This window comes from Mustela lutreola, chromosome 1, assembly GCF_030435805.1.
Source record: "Mustela lutreola isolate mMusLut2 chromosome 1, mMusLut2.pri, whole genome shotgun sequence".
In the NCBI taxonomy this organism is placed as follows: domain Eukaryota; kingdom Metazoa; phylum Chordata; class Mammalia; order Carnivora; family Mustelidae; genus Mustela; species Mustela lutreola.
This window is the reverse complement of record NC_081290.1, coordinates 151,641,133-151,661,991: the sequence shown is the minus strand read 5'-3', so window position 1 is coordinate 151,661,991 and position 20,859 is coordinate 151,641,133. Positions and strand designations below refer to the sequence as shown.

Here is a 20,859-nt window from a genome sequence, read left to right as displayed (position 1 = left end):
CCCAAGGGAATGGAGCCGCTTAAAACAGAGCAGTAAAATTGTCAGTGAAAACCATTAATTGAGCAGAATAACTTTATGAGGCTTATCACACAGGCCATTTAGGCATGCTTCTGCCTGATTTCCTGGCCCCTATTAGGCCAGGAGTAGCAGAGAAATCCAGGGGAGAGCTGGGAATTTAAAGGACGATAAAAGTTGATGGTTGATGTATGCTTACAAATTATCAGCACAGTCAAACATTTCTCTGGCTGAGAACACAAAACAAAATCAAAGGCTAAACAGAAGCCTTCCCCAGGGGCTTTTGATATTAACCATCTGTCACACACTTAGAAGGGCTTGCTTAAGTTAAAAAAAATTCCTTATATTTCTAAACTTTAAAAGTTATGCTCAGTAAGGCTGGAAGGGAAACTGGAGCAAATTAAACCATGATGGAGAACAATGAACCCATTAATAAAATGAAGTGTGCACTTGGATTGATCTACTGGGGTTGTTTATGTAAATATACTAATTATCATCACTATTTATGCTTAGCGGTTTGGATCAGGAGCATATAGCATAAGTGAACCCTCCAGAAGTGTGCTAGGATCCTTCTGTCGGTATTGCTGCCTTGTGACAAGCCTGGCCCTGTTGGATGGGCCACGAGTGGCTCAGGCCGTCTTCACATGGTGGCAGTTTGCCCTCACTGTGGGCCACCCAACTCAGAGGAAATAAGCAACCTTCTCAGTGATACAAGGTGGTGGTGAAAATTTGGAAATGCTGGATGTGGGGATCTGAAAGAAGAAGAAACAGGCTTTGAGGAAAGGCAGTTAGAGGACAGAAGGAGAGAAGGGAGTAAAACTCTTGAGAATTGCCACTGTAGAGAGAGAGGGTGGTGGACACAGCCCGGTACAGTTGCAACGGAGAGAACCCTCGTTCGATGGAAAGTTCTCACATCATTTAGATATGCATACGCCTGAAGGTTTCAAGAGGAACTAGGGAAACAGGTGAGCAGGCAGCACTCAGGCGAGCACATGATAGAGATAAGGATAAGAAGGACAGACAGACAAAGCTGCTCGAAGGTCTCTGAGGCCTGAACACTGAGCATTCCTTTCCCCTGTAAGGAGAAAATATTTGGGAGCTTGGAGAAGGTAGAGCTTCGTAAAGTGGAAGGATTGGAACAAAAAAAAAGCACAGGAGAGTTAAGAGTACAGAGAATATCCCTTGAGCCATCTCTCCAGGACTGTGGCTATCGGGCCAGTGAGACCCACCTAATTCACTTTTTGCCTACCATGACTTACAGCTTTCAAATATGAGTGATGCCTCCGAAAAGAAAAACCTGCTTAGGGAAACAATTTCGAACCCAAATAGTGAGCTTGTGATGTTTTCTATTACTTAATGGCCTTGAGTTTTCAAGGCCCAAAGGGCACCTGGTTTCCTCTTAAGGCTTTCAATTCTTTTTTTTTTTTTTTAATTTATTTATTTATCTGACAGAGAGAGATCACAAGTAGCCAGAGAGAGAGGAGGGAGCAAGCTCCCCGCCAAACATAGAGCCCAATGTGGGACTTGATCCCAGGACCCTGGGATCATGACCTGAGCCAAAGGCAGACGCTTTAACCCACCGAGCCACCCAGGTCCCCCAAGGCTTTCAATTCTAAAGCTGCCTCTTTACAGCTGCTTCATTTACCCACCTTTGATGGGAATCACTGATAGAAGATGCAAAGAAAGCCTAGATCTGATCACTAATGCTTTCTGATTTTGAAGACCGATTATTAAAAATTAGATAAATATTAAGAAATGTCCATTACAATTAGTTATGATAATAAAATTCCATACCGAACAAAACAAAAAATAGCAACACTACCACAGTATAGTGAGTACTGCTATTGTTATTAAACTTCAGAAATTTTCCTGTCATGTATAAAGACGTGTTTTGTTTTGTTTTGTTTTGTTTTGTTTTAAATCTTAACAGCCAGACCTGAAGTGCCTGTTCTGGAAGGGGAAGGATTGAGCTGTCTCCTTGGGGGAAAGCCTCCTTGATGAGTTTGTGGGGAGGGATGCCACCTTGAGGGCTTGGATGCTACAGACACCTGGACTTCAGAGGGGGGTGAAAACCTGCTCTGCAGGAGATTAGAGGAAGTTTGTTGTTTCTGCTACTGCATAGGAAGGGGGTGGGGGGTGCACAGCAGAGAGGTGGTAGAGAGAGAGCGAGCCAGGAGAGAAGCTCAGGCAGGTAGGGGAGCAGGGCCAGGATCCATTCCGATTGAATTTATTTGCTGTTGCTTGGGTGTCAACCCTGCCTTCCATCTCTACAGTAAATTCTCAATTTCCACATGAAAGGAAGATCTCAAAAGTCTTGAAGTCCAGAAAAACAAAATTCTCCAGGACCATTCATAAAAACCCAAGGGTGGGCTTTGGACGTCCTGGGCCGTGGAGGTACATTCTGAGGACCCCAGCCGACATCTTGTTTCCTATAATTTTTCCTTTTTTCTTCTTCCTACCAAGTTAAGTATAAAACCTGAAATCCCTTTTCTTTTTTTAAAATATTTTACTTATTTATTTGACAGAGATCACAAGTAGGCAGAGAGGCAGGCAGAGAGAGAGAGGAGGAAGCAGGCTCCCCACCAAGCAGAGAGCCCGATGCGGAGCTTGATCCCAGGGTCCTGGGATCATGACCAGAGCCAAAGGCAGAGGCTTTAACCCACTGAGCCACCCAGGTGCCCCAACCTGAAATCCTTTTATCTCACATTCAGCTGTTACTTGGAGAGGAGAAGTCGTCACTTTCTAGGTTCTGATTTGGCCTCAGATGTCAAAAAGCTTGCCTTTTCACATTTACCTAAATACAAGTAACAAAAGTCTCAGATTGCCTGTTTACTTTCACTGCTTTTTTTTTTTTTTTAAAGATTTTATTTATTTGATAGGCAGAGATCATGAATACTCAGTAGGCAGAGAGGCGCTCACTCCTAGGACCCTGGGATCATGACCTGAGCCAAAGGCAGAGGCTTAACTGAGTCACCCAGGTGCCCCTGCTCTAACTTCTTTTGATAAGACCTTACCTTTTTCTGTGCTCTGTGAATTCCAGCCTCTGCACTTAACCTTCTTCAACACCTTCCAAGATAACTTGATTCTTAGTGCTCTGGTTTTTTAAATGCTTCTGCAAGCTTTCTCACCTTTTTCTTTTTTCCCCTCTCTGAGTCAAAAGAGGAGGAAAAAAGAATGTGCCCCAAAGTGATACCTGATTTTTGTCATGGGAAGAACTTGGTTTAAGAATCGGGCACCGGGGCACCTGGGTGGCTCAGTGGGTTAAAGCCTCTGCTTTTGGCTCCGGTTGTGGTCCCAGGGTCCTGGGATCGAGCCCCGAATCGGGCTCTCTGCTCAGCAGGGAGCCTGCTTCCTCCTCTCTCTGCCTGCCTCTCTGCCTACTTGTGATCTATCTATCAAATAAATAAATAAAATCTTAAAAAAAAAAAAAAAGAATCGGGCAACCCAGAGTTCTGGCCTCTGCTCTACAATTAACTAGCAGTCACTCCACCTATAATTCTTCATTTTCCCATTTATGAAGTGAGAGTTGCGGGGCACCTGGGTGGCTCAGTTGGTTAAGTGACTGCCTTTGGCTCAGGTCATGTTCCCAGGTTCCTGCGATCAAGCCCCACACATTGGGCTTCCTGCTCAACGGGAAGCCTGCTTCTCCTTCTCCCACTCTCCCTGCTTGTGTTCTCTTTCTGTGTGTGCCTCTATCTTTAAAAAAGAAGAAGAAGAAGACGAAGAAGAAAGAAAAGAGAGTTGGGATTACAATATCTTAAAAGTCCATTCCAGGCTACAGTCTGGATTTGTGGGACCCCACAGTCCCTTACCCGTCCTCTCCCTGATCTCTTCTGATACCTGAGGGACACAGCTGTGGTTAATGTGACTTTACATAGAATACCAGAAAGAATTTATCATACTCGTGAGTTCTGATGATCAATCAATCAAAACTGGTTTCTGTCTATCTTTTTCTTGGAGCTTTAGAAAATACAGTCGATTCTAACAAGATTATTTATTAAACAAATGTACGCTTGGTTTCCTGTGGGCAATCTTTAGTAGATTTCTTTCAAATTCTGATTACTTCCCCAGGTATTTGTTTTATAGCATCTATTTGGTTTGGATGTGCAGAACTAGAAATCTCTATAGGAGAGATTTTTCATCATTTAGCTCAGGCAGAGAAGTTCCCAAGAATTCCATCTGGAATGCAGAGTAAGAAAGAACGTGGGCTTTGCCATCAGACAGACTTGCACTCTTTCCACTAAATGGTGTGACTTGGGATAAGTCACTAAACCTTTTGGAGCCTCCATTTCTTCAACTGTGAAATGGGACTAATGATAACTCCCTTGCAGGATTGTGATTTGGGCCATTTATTAACCCCTGGGAGGTTCTGTCTCCTCATCTATAAAAAAGGGAGTTAGGAATGATACTAACCTCACAGGGTTGGGAGGAGGGCTGTAAAGCATTTAGGTTAGTGCCAGCCTCAAAGAAGCATTCGGTAAATCCTAGCTAGTATGGGGGGTAATAACATTGGGCTAGATCAAAATCCCACGAGGTCAGCACCTGAGGCTACAGGAGAAAGAGGAGGTAAGAAGCTGCAGGCAGCCAGGATAGGGGTTGGTTGGGGGTGGGGGACTGGGCAGGAGGCTCCAGCCTATAGAATAAGCTTTTCTTTCGTTCTTTCTTTCTTTCTTTCTTTTTTTTTTTTTTTTTAGATTTTATTTATTTATTTGACAGACAGAGATCATAAGTAGGCAGAGAGAAAGGAGGAAGCAGGCTCCGCACTGAGCAGAGAGCCAGATGCGGGGGCTCCATCCCAGGACCCTGAGATCATGACCTGAGCCGAAGGCAGAGGCTTTAACCCACTGAGCCACCCAGGCGCCCCTAAGCTTCTCTTTCTTGCTTTTACTCTTGCTTCCCCTCAGTTTTCTTTTTTTTTTTTTTTTTTTTTTTTTTTTTTTTTTTTTTTAAAGATTTTATTTATTTATTTGACAGAGGGAGATCACAAGTAGGCAGAGAGGCAGGCAGAGAGAGAGAGAGGAGGAAACAGGCTCCCTGCCGAGCAGAGAGCCCGATGCGGGACTCGATCCCAGGACCCCGAGACCATGACCTGAGCCGAAGGCAGCGGCTTAACCCACTGAGCCACCCAGGCGCCCTCCCCTCAGTTTTCTTTATCTTTCTCTGTCTTTTCTTTCTCTCATGCTTTCCAAGGTATGGAAAATGGTTGTATCCATAGCTGTATATTGAAGTGTGAGCCACATATTTTTTTTTTCTGCTTGGTCTCCGTACACTCTTGTGCCTGCCCATAGTTCATGCATTCACTCCTCATCCTTGTTAGGTTTCATAATCCCACGCTTGCCTGGACAGCGAGTGTGTGTTGAACTCCATGCTGCCAATTCCGTGCCTCCTGTACTCCATCGCCTGCTAATTACAATATTGGTTGCTGTTACTTTTTGATACCTAAGAGAAGAAAGGGCCTGATGGCTGAGAATCCTGGGGACAGAGTGAACTCTCAGGCAGGACCACTACTTAGAGTCTTTGCATTTATCCTTTGCCTCTAAGAGAGCATAGTTTTCTTGTTCTGTCTTGTTATCTCTTCTTGTATGATGCTATGTGTAATAAATTACCCTAGCATTTCCAACAGGAGTGACTTGACCTGCTTCTCTTTCGCTGAATGTTTAGATGGCGACATAATGCCTACCTGCTCTTAAGAGTTACAGACAAAATATCTGACACAAATTGGCTTCTCTTTAGGATCAGCCAGAAGAGAGGAACCGTGTTTGTGTGTTCTGGAGTATTATTAGTTGTGACAGAGATTTAATCACTGCTACTCCTGGGGTTTAAAAAATATATGTATGTGGGCTGCCTAGCTGGCTCAGTATATAGAGCATGGGATTCTTGATCTCAAGGTTGTGAGTTCAAGCCCTGCTTTGGGCCTAGGGCTTGCTAAATAAATACCTAAATAAATAAGTAAATGGGTGTGTGTATAACATTTAACAATACAGTTTTTCACCACAAACTACGGTAGAAGCCAGTTCTCTAAGACATGGCTGTTTTGCAATTCAAGTTCACCATCATTGCTGACAAGTAACCATCGGAACTCTATGGCCTGTGTGCATTTTGCAACACACCCCTAACTTCACCTGGGAGGCCTAAGGGTGCCGTCACACAGTCTTGGTTTGAAATCTCCAAACCCTGCCTGGGATTGCTTAGCCTTCCTCCACAGCTCACAGCTTGACCCTGAGGTTTTAAAAGATAAACCAACCGCAAAGACGGGCCTGTGTCTTCTTTAAAACTCTGTTGATGATTTCTCCCTAACAGCTTCCCTCTGTGTCTCATGGAAGCAGAGTGAGCAGGGAGTGAGCAGAGGAACACCCCTTCCACAGTGTTGACCAAAGCAGTGTGGACCACATGGGTGTGTGCAGCAGTCTGGAATCCCAAGCAGACAAGAGGACAGCAGGGATCCTCCTCACAGAATCCTGGATGGAAAAATCCAGGCAGCAGCTCCATCTTAGAGGTTAAGCAAACACTGAGTGGAAGCCAGGATGAGCAGTCATCCGTTGTAGACTTCCTTCCCAGAAGGAAAGCCCTCTAGGTGGGCACTCCTCAGCCACCTTTTCTATCCTCTGAGCCTTCATCCCCACCAATGACCCTTACTTATGGCTCAGTCCCCATCCTAGGCTGAGACAATTTATAGGAATTAGTTGAAGTTGTGTTTATATGACTAAAACAACACGTCTTTATTTTATTTTATTTTATTTTATTTTATTTTATTTATTTGACAGAGAGAGAGAGAGAGAACAAGCAGGGGGAGCCACAGAGGGAAGGGGAGAAGCGGGCTCCCTGCTCCGGGGCTCGATCCCAGAACTCTGGGATCATGACCTGAGCCGAAGGCAGACAGTTAACCAACTGAGCCACCCAGGCGCCCAGACAAACACTTCTGATCTTGGGATTTTCAAACACAGTATTTCATATTTATACATAGTATTACCATGTTACTCTTGAACTGAATGTCATGAAGTGTTGAGGGTAAATTTTTAAAAGGGTAAGATCTACAGAATGAAGATTATCACCTTCTTTACTGTTCTTTACCATATCAGAGGCTCGAGACGATTACATGAAATAATAAATATCACCCGAGTGGCTCAATTGGCTAAGCATCCAACTCTTGATCTCCGTTCAGGTCTTGATCTTGGTCATGAGTTCAAGCCCTGCATTGGGCTCCACACTGGACATGGAGCTTATAAGTAAAAATTAATTAATTAACTAATTAATTAATTAAAAATGTTTTTAAGAAATAATAAATGTATGACACTTAGCACAATGCCCAGCAGCCAGATATTTGCGAGTGGTGGTGGGGTGATAGTTTCAGAAGAGTGTTAGGCACACTACAGGGGCTATTTTTTTTTTAATATTTTTAGAATATTTTTATTTATTTTATAGAGAGAGATCACAAGTAGGCAGAGAGGCAGGCAAAGAGAGAGGGGGAAGCAGGCTCCCCACCGAGCAGAGAGCCTGACGCAGGACTCGATCCCAGGACTCCCAAGATCATGACCAGAGCTGAAGGCGGTGGCCCAACCCACTGAGCCACCCAGGTGCCCCTACAGGGGCTATCATTATTGTTACTGTATTTCTCTGCTTTCCATATCCACATATTCCTTTACCTAATCGATTCTCTTATGTGATCCCTGGGTTTATCCAATGGTGTTGTTTGTGTCAGTGATCATTTGCAAATTTTTGCAAGTAATGTGCATGGAGAGCCAGAAAATAAAATTCAGTTGGGGAGTGACAGACACAGGGACATATTCAAGCTGGTATCCATAAGTTGTTCCTGGGTGACTGCCCTTCTTGGGCCTTCCTTTGCCTCCTGTAGGGTGCTACTCTTTCTTGGGACACTCAGCCTCAATAGCCTCTCCCCATTCTCACTCCTCAGTGCCCAATACAATGACCATCCAGCCTGAAGATAGAAATTTTCTATCCCCAATTCAATATCCACTTGCAAAGTGGTTTTAGCTGCTGCCCTAAAATGAAAGAGGAGGAATTACTGGCATGTTTATTCATCTATCCCACAAGTATTTTACAGGTGCAAGAGTAGATGCTAGGGATACAACCATAACAAGATACAGTCCCTGCCTTCCGCATGCTTACAGGCTGGAGGGGGGCAGCTTCCAGTTAAGGAATGGTAACTCCTGGGTATCTGGGTTGGGTAATTGTGTTCATGCTCACGCCACCCACCACTGAGACTGGAAATGAGGCAGGACATGCTAGGTGTGAGGTACCTCTGAACCACAAGTATATGCATTCGGAAGAGAGTTAAGTTTATGAGCCAAGAGCTCAGGAGGGACAGTGGGGTGAGACATAGAATCCAGCAACTGAAGATGTGAGCACTAATTGCCTAGGAAGTGGGCCAAGAACAGAACCCTGGAGAATTCTGTTGTATAAAGGATGGCCTTCTATTTCTCTTCTACGTCCTTCCATTTAAAGACATGCTAACAAGACTTGGAGATATTATTGGGTAAATATCTAGAAAAAGAACAGTAAGAGGGCCCCTGGCTGGCTCAGTTGGTAGAGCACATGGCGACTCTTGACCTCGGGGTTGTAGGTTCAAGTCCCACGTTGGGTGTAAAGATTACTTAAAAATAAAATCTCTAAAAGAAAAAAAAACCCAGCAAGTTCAATCAGTGAGAAAAATATATTTATTTTTAAGATTTTATTTATTTGTGTATTTGTTTGTTTAGAGAGCATATGAGCAGGGTGAGGGGATTGGGGGTACGGAAAAAGACTCTCAAGTAGACTGTGCTGACTGTGGAGCCCAACATGGGGCTCCATCCCACAATCCCGAGATCATGACCTGAGCTGAAATCCAGTCAGATGCTTACCTGACTGAGCCACCCAGTCACCCTGAGAAAAATATATTGAAATTATAGATGGTCCCTGACTTCCAACGGTTTGATTTACGATTTTTTCAGCTTCGTGGTGGAGCAAAAGCAGTACACATTCGTTAGCAACCATACAATGAGTTTTGGACTTTGAGCTTCTCCCAGGCTAGCGACATGCAGTGTGACACTCTTGTGGTGCAGGTCAGGGCCAGCAGTCAGCCCCGCCGTCACCAGGATAAGCAACTGAAACACTTAGCAACCATCTGGGTCTCACTTTCAGTGCAGTATTCAGTACATTACAGGAGCTATGCCACACTTATCATAAAACGGGCTTTGCGGGGGCGCCTGGGTGGCTCAGTGGGTTAAGCCTGTGCCTTCAGCTCCCAGGACCCTGGGATCAAGCCCTGAATCGGGCTCTCTGCTCATCGGGGAGTCTGCTCTCCACCCCCCACCCCACCTGCCTCTCTGCCTACTTGTGATTTCTGTCAAATAAATAAATAAAACCTTTATTAAAAACAAACAAACAGGGCGCCTGGGTGGCTCAGTGGTTAAGCCGCTGCCTTCGGCTCAGGTCATGATCTCAGGGTCCTGGGATCGAGTCCTGCATCGGGCTCTCTGCTCAGCGGGGAGCCTGCTTCCTCCTCTCTCTCTCTCTGCCTGCCTCTCTGCCTACTTGTGATTTTTCTCTGTCAAATAAATAAATAAAATCTTAAAAAAAAAAAAAAAAACAGGCTTTGGGTTCGATGCCAGTGCAAGTGTTCTGAGCGTGTCTAAGGTAGGCCAGGCTGCACCAGAACGGTTAGAAGAGTAGGTGTTTTAATGCTTTTTTCGACTTACAGTATTTTCCACTCATGATGTCTTCATCCAGACATAACCCCATTGTAAGTTGAGAAAGATCTGTAGCTGATTCCATCTCTCTTCACGGGAACAGGGTGAGGAAAAGCTATAGCAGGTGGACCTGCACAGAAATAGAGATGATTTATAACAACAATGTAAGAGCAACTCCATCCTATGGGGCTGTATGCAGAGGCGTGATCATGGAAGCATGATCAATTATTAAATCCATTTCCAGCCCCTCCTCCCCGCTCCGGAGGACAGTGAGTGGGGCTGAAAATTCTAAGCTTCTAATCAGGACTTGGTCTTTCTGGTAACCGGCCCCCATCTAGGAGCCTGTCCAGAGTCACCTCAACAGGACAAGAGATGCTCCTAAGTGCTCTTATCACTCAGGAAATTACAAGGGTTTGAGCTCTGTGCCGGGAACATGGGACCAAGACCAATATGTGCTTTTCTATTATCTCATACTCAGTGTTGGTATAAAAGAAATTCCCAGTTATTTCAACCAGATCGTCAGATACTTTAGATCAAGATCCAAGACTGTCAGATTTATATCCTTTAGGTAACTTCCGCATGTTTCCCCCTTAAATCTTAGTTTTTCTCTTGATGACTTTGGACATTAAAGTCTTAAAATGAATAGGGTCTGTGCATTTGTTTTCAGAGACAGAAAGAAAGGGTTGTAAGGAGACCATGTTCCCAGAGCCCATCTTGGAGGGAAGAAAAACCCAACAGTCTCAATAGGTGGTGACAGTTACCAGGGGTGGGGGGAGGGGTGGGGAGGGTGGGAGCAGTGGGGGGGCTGGGGCTTGGGGGCCAATCCTGCAACCTGCCTTGGCTAAAAAAAGGAGAGCTTGAGAGGAGCCTGCCTCAGCATGTGAACTCGCCCCCCCCACCACCACCCAGGGGGACTAAGAGAAAGGGGTTCCTCAAATGCAGTGATAAATCAGCTTTGCAGAGTAATAGGATTAAATTCAAAACTGTTACAGGTGAGGTGTGACTAGCCTGTTCTTGTATCCCAGAGAGCTAGGCCTTTTCTTCATTCAGCAGGTATTACTCTGTTTTCATTGTTACTAAAACAGCACAAAGGAAAACCTCTATTTGTTCTCTTACCTTATGTTGATCTTAGAACAACACCAAAAATGCTTACCCTAGTAGGTCTTAAAACTTAACACTGGAAGCTTCAAAGGAGGGAAGATTATTTGCTCCCATTTCCTGCCCTTTTTCCTCTCCAATTCTAACAACTTGCTACATTTAATCCCAGCTTTGCCTACCTTTTCCCCAGAAAAATCATCAGCGAGCATGTGTAGGCAGACACCCGTAGATTCACTGAAGTGTCAGAGGCCAGCTTTGCTCTCAGGGAGTTTGCAGTCTTGTCCGGGAGTAAATAATTACGGCCAGGAGTGAATATGAATGTCCAAGAACATGGGAATGGGAGCACAGAGGTCTCCCTAATAATGGCTGCAAGAATTCAGCTGAGGCAGAAATCCCAGAGGGTTCGGCACCTGGGTGGCTCAGTCAGTGAAGTGTCTGCCTTTGGCTCAGGTCCTGATCCCAGAGTCCTGGGACTGAGTCCCACAGGGGCTCCCTGCTCAGTGGGGAGTCTGCTCCTCCCTGTGTCTCTCTGTGTCTTCCCCGGCTTGCAATCTCTCTCAAATAAATAAATAAAATCCTTTAAAAATAAAAAAAGAAAGAAAGAAATCCCTGATGGTCAAGACACTCCAGCTTCTTGGAGAAGGAAGATCTCGAAGGACAGGTTAGATTTAGAGAAGGAATAGAGTATGTGAGGCAAGATTGTGGGGCACCTTTGTGGACTAACGAGGGACCCTGTTCCCTGGCAGAGAGGACAGGAGACAGCAGTCATTGGCTGAAGCAGTTTCTGATTCAGTGAAAGTCTCAGGTAGGATTTCCCCAGATTAACAGAAACCCTGTGTGTGGGAAATGTACCCAGCAGAGCATGAGAGAGATGTGACAAGACTTCTGACAGCCGGGACGAGCCGGCTGGATGTGGAGTCGTGGGGCGGGGATTGTGTTCAGGGCGGGTGACAGGGTCTGTACATGTGCCCTGTCTCCTTCTCACTCTCTGCACAGTAGGAGCCAACGTAAGAGGAACCTCGTGAGAGTCTGTCGCTCGTGCTCCCAGCAGGCTCAGCTCGTGTTCTTGCTTTCTCTTGTTCTCTCCTCCTCTCCCTCTTCCCTTGCCCGCCCGCTCGTGGCCAGATGTCCCGGAGAAATCCTTTCTCACTGTGAGTTTTGGTTGGAATGTCAACCTGTGACATTTGCCTTTTTAGAGCGAATTGTGTGCATGCACAGATTAGTAGTGAGTGTAAAACAACGGGAGCTCTCCCAGACCTCGCCTGGCCTGAGAGCCTCGTGTCTCCAGGCATGGCTCTGACGCCTTTCTGCTCTGTGAACTCGGGCTGGCAAGTAAACTGGCCTGGTCTGCTCTCCAGTTTCTTTGATTTGTAAAACAGAGATGCTAATACTTCCCTACTTGCCTGGTGGAATTTCCTTGAGGTTCACATGAAATTACGGTTGTGAGAGCACTTTGGAGGCTAACAGACTGATTCTTAGCTCAAAGTGAAGATTGCATGGGGGTTAGGGGTTGGTGACATTGGGAGGTCTCAATAAATCCCATCCAACCCTAGCATTTGAGGAAGCTGTCTTATATCATTAAAATAAGTTTCGTTATATAGCTTCCTGTCTGGTGTTTTCAGGGCTGTTCCTGGAATGATCTCTTTTTCCTCCCTAGATATCCCTAAGTGCAGAACCCAGCGCCGCTCTCCGAGTTCCTGCTCATCTCGCCTGGTCTCTTCACCGGTGGGCAGGGCTCCAGGCCACCAAAGCTGACACAAAGGTCCTCATGCAACCTCTTCAGAGGCACCCTGGACTTCAGGCATTATCCGGCCAGGCTCCAGAGCTGAAGTCAATTTAAAAACATGAAAGGATTTTGATAGACATGACAAAGTGCTCTACCCATTGGAGAGATGTTACTTGGGTCCTCTATTAGAAACTTTCAGCTTAGGTACCTGCTTGGGAAAGGGAGTCCTACAGTATTTCAGTAAAAGGTAATCATGGCAGAAGTGCTGATGTGGTTACAACTTAGAGACAGATGTGAGGATAGGTACCATGAGGTGGATAAAAGGACCAGGATAGCAACAGTGGTAATATTGGGTGTACAGGGCCAGGTCCCAGAAAGGTGCAGACAGCCGACTCCCAAGGCTAGTTGAATTGTTTAATGGGGGGCTGTTTACCATGGTGTCTCGTTGGCTGGAGCTGCCATCACCCAGTACCCCTGCCTTCATCTGGTCCAGCTTCTATAACGAAAATACCGTAGATGGGTGGATTACAAACAACGGACATTTATTTTCTCATAGCTCTGGAAGCTGGGAATTTTAAGGTCGAGATGTTGGCAGGGTTGGTTATTTCTCTTTTTTTTTTTTTTTTTTTAATATTTTATTTATTTATTTGAGAGAGAGAGACAGTGAGAGAGAGCATGAGCGAGGAGAAGGTCAGAGGGAGAAGCAGACTACCCATGCAGCTGGGAGCCCGATGCGGGACTCGATCCCAGGACTCCGGGATCATGACCTGAGCCGAAGGCAGTCGTCCAACCAACTGAGCCACCCAGGCGTCCCAGGGCTGGTTATTTCTGAGGCCTCTCTTCTTGGCTTGCGGGTGGCTACCTTCTCCTCCTGTCTGCATATGGTCTTTGTTCTGGGTGGTCTGTGTCCTCATCTCCTCTTACTTACAAGGATACACGTTAGATCAGATTAGAGCCTGCCCATATGACCTCATTTAACCTTAATTACCTCTCTGAAAACCCTAGCTCCAAAGACAATCCGCTTCCGAGGTCCTGGGGGTTAAGACTTCAATATAGGAATTTGGGTGGGAGGTTGGGGGGAGTGGGACACAATTCAGCCTACAAACAACAGGGAAGGGAGTGTTAAGAGCATCAAGATGAGATGGTGAACCACCTAGGAACTGGTGACAGTGGAAGCCTTTGTCAGCCTGTGGCCTGAAGAGGCAGAAAGGAAAGGGCCTGTTGTTCCCAGAACCCAGTGAGAGCTGTAGCCACAGGAGAGGGGCCACCCACCAGGCTGTATGCTCTGTGGTGAAGGAACACAGTCATTGTGGAAAACAAGGCCTAGCAGGGAAGGAAGAGGGCGAAGACCCAAGCCATCTCTCTCCACACCCCTCTACACTCCTAACAGCACTTGGCTTTGGTCAAACCCATCCAGAAGTCCAAGAACAAAGGAGCCTGGGAAGAAATGTGTCCAGGAGTGGGTGGGAAGGGTATTACATGAGTGGGACTGTGAGGAATAGCAGCACAATGGGGGCAATGTAAAAATTTCCAAAGAAGGCATTAGAATTAATGTTCAAGCAATGTAAATGGGCCTCAAAGAGTCACTGGAAAGCAGAAAATGTTACTTGGCTGAAAAAATATTAGTCAGATCTTCTAAACTAAACCACCTTCTCATGTAACCATTTCAAGGTCCAGAAGTTACCATTCTAGGATACTTATTTACCTAAGTAAAGCAGAATGATAGAAAACCAAATGTTTGTCTATCACATAATATTGAACACTCATGATCTTGTGTTCCATACTGTAATATACATACATAATATACATGTAACATGTAATATATATGTATATGTTACATGTATGTTATATACATCACACACACACACACTCTTGTTTTTGAGGTTCAAAATGGTGGCCTGGAAAGATGGCGCAGGTTACAGAGGTTTGGATGCCCAAATGATTGCTATAGGACAAAACACAACCAGCTTATAATTGATTAGTTTGCACCACCCAAGGTGATACTAACGCATGACTCTGAGGCAGAGAAGAAAAAAAATCCCATACCCAAGATGAGACCTGGTGTTCTTCCCATGGTTAGAGCAGATGGCTCTCGGTTAAGATTTCCTCTTCCGGAAGGCGGAGGCCTCGTGCTCAGCCCTCAGAGCCAGGGGCAGCTGTGCTGCTGGGGTGGCCTACAGCTCCAGGATTCTGCACAGGATCCAGTCACACTATGGACCTCTGTTGGAATGGGCCAGCCTGGAGTATGTCCCCATCTCTTCTGAAATAAACCAGAATCTTTTGGGGCAAGGACACATCAAGAGAAAGAAGGGCTTGTCTAGTACAAGTGGCTCCCTCTTGTCTTAAGCTGTATTTGGGTTATCTATTCCTATAAAACAAACCACCCCAAAACTTGGCTACTTACAACAACACTCTGTTATTCCCTTCATAAATGTGCAGTTTGGGAGGGGCCTGGGGAAGAGCTTGTCTCTGATCCATACAACATCCTCTGGGTCCTCCTGACAGAGGGCTGGGAGATCCAATTCCAAGATGGTGTAGGGACATGGCTGGGAAGTGCGTATGAGCCCTTCATTGGGTGTTCAGCCAGGGCTGAGGGCAGGGCCCCCTGTTCCTCTTCTTTGGGGCTGGGGTTCTTGTAGCATGGGGACTGGGTTTGAAGGATGAGCATCCCGAGAGAGACAGGTGGACTCTGAATCACCTCTTTTGTCCTCGCCTTGCAAGTCTTACAGTGTCACTCCATTATCCCCTGGTGACCATAGACGCTAACCCAGTTTTAAGCAGAGCAGGCACAGATGTGGGAGAGCTGCGAGGTTCTGGAAGAACGCGTGGGATGGGAAATATAATTGGGCCCATTTGGGAATAGACTGTCTGCCTCAGGATGGTTCCCTAGGTGACCCTTACCCATCACTGGTCACAGCGTAGTTACATGAACTAGGCTGAGCCTCTGTCTTAGCCTGCTCGGCCTGCTGTAACAAACACCACAGGCTGGGGGGCTTAAACAGCATTTATTTTCTCACAGCTCTGGAGGCTGGAAGTCAAAGATCAAGGTGTTGGCAGGGTTGGCATCTGGTGAGATCTCTCTTTTGGGGTTGCCCTTTCTCTGTGTGCTCACATGGCCTTTCCTTGGTACCTGTGCAGAGAGAGAGAGAGAATGAGGTTTCCCTGGACAGATCCTATCTGATCAGGAGACCACCCTTATGGCCTAATTTAACCAACCTACCTTCCTTCCTTCCTATCTTCCTTCCTTCCTTCGTGGCCTCATCTCCATATACAGGCTCTCTAGGGGTTCAACATATGAATGTGCGTGGGGACACCAGCATTCGATCTGTAACATTCCCCACAATGATATGAATTAGATGACAACTGAGAAATATAAATTTATATTGATATTCCTTAATTCAAGAAAACTTTAATTTATCGAACTCCAACCTAGTGCCAGACTCTCTGCTAGGCTCTGGGAATACAGGTAGGAGAAAAATAAACTTCCTGCCCTTAATGGGTCTATAACCATGGGAGAGACAACGCAGCCATTAAAATGGGGCAGGGGGCGCCTGGGTGGCTCAGTGGGTTAAAGCCTCTGCCTTCAGCTTAGGTCATGATCTCAGGGTCCTGGGATCGAGCCCCGCATCAGGCTCTCTCTCAGTAGGGAGCCTGCTTCCTCCTCTCTCTCTGCCTGCCTCTCTGCCTACTTGTGATCTGTCTGTCAATTAAATAAATAAAATCTTTTTTAAATAAATAAATAAAATAAAATGGGGCAGGAGCTGCAAGGAGCACAGGCTGTGACATGTGGCAACTTTGGGAGGGGATGAATAAAGCTCTCCATTCGGAGCTGCACTGGGGATGTCCAAGCAGAAACAGAGGATGCGTGGTACTGAGGAGTAAATATGAGGCAGGACAGATGAGGGGAAGCATTCAGGAGAAAGCAATAGACCATGTGGAGACCCAAGGCAAAAACTAGGGTGACCACCATCCTGATTTGTCCAGGACTGGCCCACTCTTAGCACTAAAGTCCCACATCAAGAACTCTTCAGTCACTTTGCTTTATTCATGGACAGAGTTCAATGCAGCCAGCACACCTGGGGGCCGGGTGGGGGTGCAGCAGGGCTGGTGAGAGAGAAAGCTGAAAACGTGGGCAGGATTCCAAACAAGAACCAAGCCACGCTAAGGAATTTAGACTTTATCTTTCGAGAAGCTGAGCAATCAGTAAGTGATCTTACCCATGGGAGTGGCTGGCTAAGACTTAGATGTAGAAAGAGCTCTATCTGCTGGATAATTAAGAAGAACAGTTCTGCAGTCCTGTCAAGAAGCCCTGGCGGACTTCCAGGGACGAGACTGTGGCGATTTAAAATAATGCAGGGCAGGGCGCCTGGGTGGCTCAGTGGGTTAAAGTATCTGCCTTCGGCTCAGGTCATGATCCCAGCATCCTGGGATCAAGCCCCGCACTGGGCTTTCTGCTCAGCAGGGAGCCTACTTCCCTTCCTCTCTGCCTGCCTCTCTGCCTACTTGTGATCTCTGTCTGTCAAATAAATAAAACCTTTAAAAACAATAAAATAAAATAATGCGAGGAGATGGAGAGATAGGATTTGGACTAGGTTAAGGAGAAGCAACAGAACCTGGAAATACAGAGAAGGGGGGCTGAGAGACCAGAATTCAAGAATGACTCCCCGGTATCTGGCTTGGGCAGCTGCAAAAAGTATTGACAAGGGATTCAGCTGGTTTGGAAAGCCTTCCCCACGCCACCCTACACAAGAATACCAGCAAAGCCGCTCTTCTGCCTCCCATACATCTCCTGTTGACCTAGAAATTCTGGGTTATTGTACCACTGACCCGGAAGTCTCAGCCACAGCCACAGCCACAGCCACTAGACTTACAGGAACAGAAGGAGGCTAGGGGTAAGAGAAGGAAGAATATGGGCATTAATTACACTCAATACTTCTAAGCGACTTATGTTCTCTACCGCATTCAGTTTTTGCGAGAATCCTTCGAGGTGGGCAGGTTGTTATCCTCATTTCACAGATGCAGAATTGGGGGCAAAGTAGGCACCAGGCACCACGGTGGCACCAGGGGCCACGCTACAAGCAGGCAAAGGAGGGGCTTTAAACCCAGATGCGTTTGAGCATAAAGAACTGTTCTTTTTTACACCACGCTAATTTCCCTAATGAACACAAGTTTCTACCTGATTGGATATTTCGCACATCTTCTGCCCTGCCTTGATTCCATCCTCCTTCAGTGTTGAAGGATGAAGACCAGGAGAAGGAACCTCTCCACTCTAAGAAGCCAGCTGAAGGTTGCTTCCAGGAACAAGGATGGCGAGAGAGCTTCTTAATCCTTCATAACTGGTCCCCAAACTTCTTATACATGCAAAAACCCTAGAGCCAGAGGACCTACGGTAATTATCTTTGTGAGCATCAGGGCCAGGGTATGAAGACAGTGTGTCCCAGTCAACAGCCTATTTAGGGAAGAAGGAAGTGTCCAGAGATGGACGTCAAGAGGTAGGGAACTAGGGGAAGGACACAAAAGGGAAGAGAGGAACCCGTGATGACTTTCCAGGGCCTCCCTCCCGAAGAGAAGTGAGTTTGTCTAAACCTCACGGGGCCTCTGCAGACCTAACAGCCCGAACCCTATGGCCCCTACATGGGGCTTGTCCTCCCAGTCCAGGGACACCCCGTACCTGGAGCCTTAAGAGAAACTCCAGTGCCAACCTCAGCTCCTTCTTAACCAGCGATGCGTACATTCTGATATGAATCTTGGCTTATCTCCTGCGAGATTTTAACCTTTCTGTATTCACGTAATAATCTATCCATTTTGCTTCTAGTCTTCTACTGTTATTTCTGAACATGTTTTACTCTCCCCAACTCCCATCCCCACCCGCCTTGTAGACTGGGAATTCTTCAGAGGATCCCAGTTTCACTCACTCTGTACTTCCACATTTTCTTTTATGCAGGAGGGGTTATAACTGGAGTTTGCTGTCACTGGAATGTCATCAGAAGGTCTGAAATGAAAAAAAGAAAAAAAAAGGTCTGAAACGTTCATTTCTCAGCCAGCTTCTTTATCCACTGACACTGACAGAGAGTGGACACTAGAGGGCGCTCCTTCCCCTCTAGCGCAGTCCAAGGAGCTGCTCCTTTTCTGCCTCTTTCAGTCCCTTGAATAAAATTCAGACAGGACTGACATCAGTGAAAGCATATTTTTATTACGATTGGGGAGAGGTTTGGGGCAATTCCGAATATTTACACAGACACCCTTAAGGATATATGTATTCAGCTCAGGTCTTTGATTTCATTTGAATCAAACAGATACCCACAATGTCAGTTTTTGAAGAACTTAAAGTCTAAGGAAGAAACATGTGTTTTAAAAAGTAACCTAAAAAAATAAAAAATAAAAATAAATAAAAAGTAACCTACCACTTTACACCCATTAGGATGGCTATTGTCAAAGCACAGATAACAAGTGTTGGCAAGGTTGTGGAGAAATCGTAACCTTTGTCCATTTGTTGGTGAGGTTTTCAAATGACAGATGTTATTGGAAAATTAAACCTAGGATGACCTTATCACCCAGAAATTCAGGTGTAAACCCCAAAGAAATAAGAACAGGGCCTCCATGAGATACTGGTCTATGCATGTTCACAGCAGTATTATTTATAATAGCCAAAAGGTAGAAGCAACACAAGTCTCCATTGACAGATGAATGGATAAACAAAGTGTGGTTTAGATCTCCTGGAATATTCTTCCGCCTTAGAAAGGAAGGAAATTCCTTCTACAACATGGATGAACCTTGAGGACATGACGCTAAAGGAAAGAAGCCAGCCTGGCTGGCTCAGTCAGCAGAGCGTGAATCTTTTGATCTTGGGGTTGTGGGTTTGAGCCCCAGGTTGGGTGTGGAGATTACTTAAAAAAAATAAATAAAATCTTAAAAAAAAAAAAAGAGGCCAGTCTCAAAGGATAAATACTGCATGATTCCACTTATATGAGGTACCTCAAGTAGTCAAATTCAAAGAGATAGAATAAAGGTTTACAGAGGCTGTGGGAGGGGGAAATGGGGAGTCAGTACTTAGTGGGTACGCAGTTTCCTTGCCGTTTAGGAAGATGGGTGATGGTGATGTTTGCACAACGGTGTGAATGTACTTAATGCCGCTGAATTTTACACTTAGAGGTGGTTAAAATTGGGAACGCCAGGGTGGCTCAGTCAGTTAAGAGCCTGCCTTCAGCTCAGGTCATGATTTCAGGGTCCTGGGATTGAGCCCCATGTCGTTAGCAGGGAGTTTGCTTCTCCCCCTGCCTGCTGCTCCCCCTGCTTATGTTCCCTCTCTCTGACAAAGAAAATAAAAATATTTTTAAAAAATGGTTAAAACTAGGGGGCACCTGGGTGGCTCAGTAGGTTAAGCCTCTGCCTTCGGCTCAGGTCATGATCTCCGGGTCCTGGGATGGAGCCCCGCACTGGACTCTGCTCAGCAGGGAGCCTGCTTCCCTCTCTCTCTGCCTGCCTCTCTGCCTACTTGTGATCTCTCTCTGCCAAATAAAAAAAATCTTTAAAAAAAAAAATCTAAAGTGGTCAAAATTGAAAAAAAAAAGTGGTTAAAATAGTAAATCTTATGTATATTTTACCACACCAAAACGAATAAAGGGAAAAAAAACCAAAATGTATAGTTATCATAGAGGCAAATATGAAGATGGAGCCACTGCTACATGGGAGACAGGCTGGGAAAAATTATCATCAGGGGTAAGTAACAGTGATCTGGGTCTTAAAGGTATAGTGGATAAGGCAAGGTTAAGTTTTTAGGCTCCAATTGTCTCTTCTACACCCTTTCTCCCCAAGCTTTTTGGAGTGCCAGGGTGGCTCAGTCATTAGGCATGGCCTTTGGCTCAGGTCATGATCCTGGGGTCCTGGGGTCAAGTCCCACATCGGGCTCCCTGCTTAGCCGAGAGCCTGCTTCTCCTTCTCCTGCTCTCTGCTTGTGTTCCCTCTCTCGCTGCCTATCTGTCAAATAAATAAAATCTTTAAAAAAAAAAAGCTTATTCTTTTTTTCTATATTTTGTTTATTTCCCATGATTTAGCTTCTCTAGCCCCTGCCCTGGTTTTATCAGAATCCAGATTTTTTTTATAGTACGTGGTAGATTACAGTGCCCTTTCTCCTACACTATTAACACAGTTGACCCTTTAAACAATCTCCTGAGACAAACATGGAAGACACTACTATCACCAGTATACAGATGAAGATCCCAACATTCACCAACGGTAACGGTCCTGGCCAAGGTGTTCGAGTTAATACGGAGCCAGGCAGGAACTAGATTTGTACTTCCTTTCCCTGTCATTGGTTCTACATACTACGTGGCC

General features: G+C 45.7%; 1 protein-coding gene across 6 annotated transcripts in view; it reads left to right on the top strand.

The window, feature by feature from the left end:
• Positions 1-20,499, top strand: part of FBXO16 (F-box protein 16) — a 53,340-nt gene extending 32,841 nt beyond the window's left edge. For 2 of the 6 annotated variants that reach the window (XM_059176735.1, XM_059176727.1), the window contains exon 8: positions 12,457-13,149. In XM_059176735.1, the coding sequence (XP_059032718.1) occupies positions 12,457-12,639 (183 nt within the window). In that variant the 3' untranslated portion in view covers positions 12,640-13,149. The other 4 variants (XR_009354479.1, XM_059176746.1, XM_059176757.1 and 1 more) reach the window with 4 other exon arrangements.
• Positions 20,500-20,859: the final 360 nt, after the last annotated feature.